The sequence below is a fragment of the Salvelinus alpinus genome, chromosome 21 (genome assembly GCF_045679555.1).
Source record: "Salvelinus alpinus chromosome 21, SLU_Salpinus.1, whole genome shotgun sequence".
Taxonomy (NCBI): Eukaryota; Metazoa; Chordata; class Actinopteri; order Salmoniformes; family Salmonidae; genus Salvelinus; species Salvelinus alpinus.
This window is the reverse complement of record NC_092106.1, coordinates 3,425,796-3,431,795: the sequence shown is the minus strand read 5'-3', so window position 1 is coordinate 3,431,795 and position 6,000 is coordinate 3,425,796. Positions and strand designations below refer to the sequence as shown.

Sequence of the window (6,000 nt, the reverse complement as noted above, 5' to 3'; positions counted from 1 at the left end):
AGTTTTTCTGGAACATGCTTATGTTACAGTTGTTAAAGTACTGTGTGAATTTCACCAGGTTCATATATGAATATGTCATGTTGATTTGTTATTATGCATGCCTGCATCCTGGGAGTAGGGGAGTGTGTACTTACGTTTTGCCCTGCGTGCTCGTGCTCAAATCATTTTGATGCACTATGAGAGGTAGACACGCTTTTTCTGTCGTCTTCAGAAAAGTTTGAATATTTTAAGCACAAAGTCATACACACAGTGTTTTGTTCATGAATAATGTTGTATATTTAGAGGTTACCCATAAGTGGATGGTATTGTTAAGATGCACTTGTAATTGTACTTTTTAGGATGATATCAACATTCTGAATTCAACATGTGGTTAATAGCTAGCTAAGGTATTAGCAGGCTATTGTATGTGTGAACGATGGCTAGCTCCTCAAATGATCCCAGTCCCTTGTATTGTGCATCTGTTGTAGAAAGAGGCGACGATTCGCAGAACATATGTGCTCTACAAATGTTTTATTTTCTTTTGGATGCAGGTATGTGGTTTTATCTATGTAAACTATGTTATGTATAATAAGGAGAGGCTGTACTATTTTTTGTATTCAAAAATCATTTTGATGCACTATGAGAGATGCAGGATGCAGAGAGTGAATTTTGCTTGATTAAAACTATCTGATCTCCAAAGTCCACGTTTATAGTCTCAATCAACCACACACAACGCAGAGTTACAGCGGTGCAGTACAGCACCGGTTACACTTATTCCTGACATTGTCTGGAGAAATGCATGGTTAAGGCCTTACAAATATTGTATACCAAACAAAGTTAAGGAAGTGCACTTCTAAATTTTACATAAGATATATCCATGTAATTCTATGATATCCAAATGTGTGGCTATTGATGATATCTGTGTTTTCTATGAAAAAGGTGAGAATCTGTCTCACTTGTTCTTTGAATGTAAATTTGTCAGCATTTTGGGAAAACCTTGCAAAATACTTATTTACCATTATGAACACTGCCTATGTTTTTGACATGAAAGATATAATATGTTACTATTGCAATGATAAAATTACACATTTTTCTGATTTAATTGAATTATCTTATTAAAACATTAACCCTAGTGAATAACAACAAGAATAACATCTTCCTGAATTATTATAATAAGATATTTTCAGAGTGAATACAATTGCACAAAAATAATATATTTTTAGTATTATTTTATTGATCTTTTTTGTATGTTTGAGTATTTTCTTGTTAATACCTTTGTTTTGTTAGACATGTTTGATGTAGCAATTTAAGTAGATTTTTGTATTGTGAATAAAAAATTTAAAAAAAGAAGAAAAAGATCTCGCAACAGTAACTAAGGGGCGCGGCTTGATAATGTCTCTATTATGACGTCACAAAGCATGCAGTTAAAAAATAGTCATGTGTATTTTGGTTCAGTCATCGATATGGATGTGTATGAAGAAGTAGGTGTACCGGAGTTTGGTGCTCCTTGGCCTGCCATGACGATGCCCGACCAAGGAGTGATTGACCAATTTACCATTTTCTTCGCGCTTTTTCTTGGAGGACTAAAGGATGTAGGCCTGAGTACAAAACTAGACAAGGATATTTCCTGAACATAATGTGTGCCTGCTTGTATTGAAGTAGGCTAATAATGGTAGAAGTTTGAAGGGCTTGTGGCTGGTGTAGTCTATGGAGCTTAATGCAAATGTGAAATGGCTTTAGTTGAAAGAGTAGTTAAATAGCAGTGGTGGAAAAAGTACCCAATTATCATACATAAAAGTGTAACGGCTGTCGCTCTCCTCATCCTCGGACGAGGTGAGGAGAGAAGGATCATCAGACCAAAATGCAGCTTCAGGGAAATAAGCCATCTTTATTATAAATACGACGATGGCAACACGAAACGAAACAAAACACTTTCAAACTACAAAATAACAAAACGACGTTGACGAAACCTGAACATAAACTTACATAACTAATACGTAACACTTACGGACAGGAAACATACTACATCGAAACGAAACGAACAACCGAAACAATCCCGTATGGTGTAAGACATAACACAGACACAGGAGACAATCACCCACAAACAAACAGTGAGAATGCCCTACCTAAATATGACTCTTGATTAGAGAAAAACGCAAACCACCTGCCTCTAATCAAGAGCCATACCAGGCAAACCAAAACCAACATAGAAACGAATAACATAGACTGCCCACCCAAAACACATGCCCTGACCATAAACACATAAAAACAACATAAAACAGGTCAGGACTGTTACAGTACCCCCCCCTCAAGATGCGCACGCCGGGCGCACAAGCACAAAGTCCAGGGGAGGGTCCGGGTGGGCAGTAAACCACGGTGGTGGTTCCGGCTCAGGACGCTGTCCCCATACCACCATAGTCCATCCTAACTTCCTCCCTCCAAGAATGTCCACCCTCTTTTGACCCCCACAAAATCCCCTTAACAACATATCTAATAAGGACAACACCGGGACAGAGAGATAAATCAAGACAGAGGGATAGATAAGAATATAGAAGTAGATAAAGATAGAGAGGGAGATCAGGATAGAGGGGCAACTCCGGACTGAAAGGCAGCTCCGGACAGAGAGACAGCTCTGGACTGATGGGCAGTTCTGGGTATCTAGCCTTTTCAGGCTGAAGGGCAGCTCATGGCTGACTGACGACTCTCGACGCTCATGGCAGGCTGACGGCTCTCGACGCTCATGGCAGGCTGACGGCTCTCGACGCTCATGGCAGGCTGACGGCTCTCGACGCTCATGGCAGGCTGACGGCTCTCGACGCTCATGGCAGGCTGACGGCTCTCGACGCTCATGGCAGGCTGACGGCTCTCGACGCTCATGGCAGGCTGACGGCTCTCGACGCTCATGGCAGGCTGACGGCTCTCGACGCTCATGGCGCTCTGACGGCTCTGGCTGCTCATGGCGCTCTGACGGCTCTGGCTGCTCATGGCGCTCTGACGGCTCTGGCTGCTCATGGCGCTCTGACGGCTCTGGCTGCTCATGGCGCTCTGACGGCTCTGGCTGCTCATGGCGCTCTGACGGCTCTGGCTGCTCATGGCGCTCTGACGGCTCTGGCTGCTCATGGCTCGCTGGCGGCTCTGGCAGATCCTGTCTGGTTGGCGGCTCTGGCAGATCCTGTCTGGTTGGCGGCTCTGGCAGATCCTGTCTGGTTGGCGGCTCTGGCAGATCCTGTCTGGTTGGCGGCTCTGGCAGATCCTGTCTGGTTGGCGGCTCTGGCAGATCCTGTCTGGTTGGCGGCTCTGGCAGATCCTGTCTGGTTGGCGGCTCTGGCAGATCCTGTCTGATTGGCGGCTCTGGCAGAATACGGCGCACTGTAGACCTGGTGCGTGGTGCCGGAACTGGAGGCACCGGGCTAAGGACACGCACCTTCATACTAGTGCGGGGAGCAGGGACAGGGCACACTGGACTCTCAAAGCCCACTCTATACCTGGTGCGAGGTACCGGCACTGGTGACACCGGGCTGAGGGCAAGCACATCAGGATTAGTAGGGGGAGAAGAAACAGTGTGTACAGGGCTCTGGAGACGCACTGGTAGCTTAGTGCGTGGGGCCGGAACTGGAGACACCGGGCTAGATACACGCACTACAGGGAGAGTGCGTGGAGGAGGAACAGGGCTCAGGATACGCACTGGTAGCCTAGTGCGTAGTGTAGACACTGTAGGTACTAGGCTGGGGCGGGGAGGTGGTGCCGGAAATACCGGACCGTGGAGGCGTACTGGCACTCTTGAGCATTGAGCTTGCCCAACCTTACCTGGTTGAATACTCCCGGTTGCCCGACCAGTGCGGGGAGGTGGAATAACCCGCACCGGGCTATGTAGGCGAACCGGGGAAACCATGCGTAAGGCAGGTGCCATGTATGCCGGCCCGAGGAGACGCACTGGAGACCAGACGCGTTGAGCCGGCCTCATGACACCTGGCTCAATACTCAATCTAGCCCTACCAGTGCGGGGAGGTGGAATAACCCGCACTGGGCTATGCACTCGTACAGGAGACACCGTGCGCTCTACTGCGTAACACGGCGCCTGCCCGTACTCCCGCTCTCCACGGTAAGCCTGGGAAGTGGGCGCAGGTCTCCTACCTGCCCTTGGCCCACTATCTCCTAGCCCCCCCCCAAGAAATTTTTGGGAATTACTCACGGGCTTTTTTGGCTTCCGTGCCAGACGCGTTCCCTCATAGCTCCGGTTCCTCTCCCCGGTAGCCTCTGCTCTCCTCCGTGCCTCCAGCTCAGCTTTGGGACGGCGATTTTCTCCTGCCTTAGCCCAGGGACCTTCTCCATTCATTATTTGCTCCCATGTCCAGAAATCCTTTCTCTCCTGTCCCTTACTCTGTTTAGTTTTCCCTTGCCGCTTGATCTTAGCGTGTTGGTGGGTGATTCTGTAACGGCTGTCGCTCTCCTCATCCTCGGACGAGGTGAGGAGAGAAGGATCATCAGACCAAAATGCAGCTTCAGGGAAATAAGCCATCTTTATTATAAATACGACGATGGCAACACGAAACGAAACAAAACACTTTCAAACTACAAAATAACAAAACGACGTTGACGAAACCTGAACATAAACTTACATAACTAATACGTAACACTTACGGACAGGAAACATACTACATCGAAACGAAACGAACAACCGAAACAATCCCGTATGGTGTAAGACATAACACAGACACAGGAGACAATCACCCACAAACAAACAGTGAGAATGCCCTACCTAAATATGACTCTTGATTAGAGAAAAACGCAAACCACCTGCCTCTAATCAAGAGCCATACCAGGCAAACCAAAACCAACATAGAAACGAATAACATAGACTGCCCACCCAAAACACATGCCCTGACCATAAACACATAAAAACAACATAAAACAGGTCAGGACTGTTACAAAAAGTTAAGATACCTTAATAGAAAATCAAGTAAAAGTGAAAGTCACCCAGTAAAATACTACTTAAATGAATGTTTTTGGTTTTAAATATACTTAAGTATCAAAAGTAAATGTAGCCTATAAATCATTTCAAATTGCATGTATTAACAAAACCAGAAGGCACAATTTTCTTGTTGTTTTATTTTACGGATAGCCAGGAGCACACTCCAACACTTTTACAAACAAAGTGTATGTGTTTTGTGAGTCCGCCATCAGAGGCAGTAGGGATGACCAGGGCTGTTCTCTTGATAAGTGCATGAGTTAGACAATTTTCCTGTCCTGCTAAGCATTCAAAATGTAACAAGTACTTTTGGGTGTCAGGGAAAATGTATGAAATAAAAAGTACATTATTTAGGGCCTCCTAAAGACACAGCATCGCAGTGTTGCGGTATCACTACAGCCTGGGGTTCGATACCAGGCTGTGTCATTACCAGCCGTGACCGGGAGTCTCATTGGGCGGTGCACAATTGGCCCAGCGGGTTAGGGCAGGGTTTTGGGGAGGCTTTACTTGGCACATCTCGCTATAGTGGTGGGCCCGGGCGCCTGCAGGCTGACTTGGGTTGTCAGTTGAACAGTGTTTCCTCCGACACGTTGGTGCAGCTAAAAAGTAAAAGTACTTTAAAGTACTACTTGAGTAGTTTTTGGGGGGATTTGTACTTTATTAAAGTACTTTACACCACTGGTAAATAGTACCCACAGAGATCCTTTATGGTAATCTACCTTTCTACCTCACTGACAGTCCATTCCATCTGATGTGAATTCTATAATAAATGGTAATGTGACATTTGTTTGTTTGTTTGTCCAGTTTCTCTCCTCTCTAGAAGAGGAATGGTTTGGAGCAACCCATCCTGGAGTGGGATGGGAGCTCACTCTCCCTGCTGTCCTGATTTTTTTGGGTGTGATATTCCTATGGAGGACCGTCCTTGCGGTAAACCTTTTGTATTATTACCATGTTACAACGATTTTCATACACTTCAACTTCCTATGGAAATGAAAGGAATTGAGGGAAAGGCTCATTTTGCAGTTTGATTGATCTTCTAATGATGTATGATG

At 45.7% G+C, this 6,000-nt stretch overlaps 1 protein-coding gene across 2 annotated transcripts in view; it reads left to right on the top strand.

Moving 5' to 3' along the window:
- The window catches only part of LOC139547598 (cTAGE family member 2-like), a 35,402-nt gene that overhangs the window by 22,741 nt on the left and 6,661 nt on the right, over positions 1-6,000 (top strand). The window contains exons 1-2 of one of the 2 annotated variants that reach the window (XM_071356531.1): positions 14-530; positions 5,753-5,875. The exons of the other annotated variant lie outside the window; for it this stretch is intronic. Of the exons in view, the coding sequence (XP_071212632.1) occupies positions 525-530; positions 5,753-5,875 (129 nt within the window). The 5' untranslated portion in view covers positions 14-524. Of the gene's footprint in view, positions 1-13; positions 531-5,752; positions 5,876-6,000 lie in introns of those variants that run through there. 2 annotated transcript variants of the gene reach the window in all.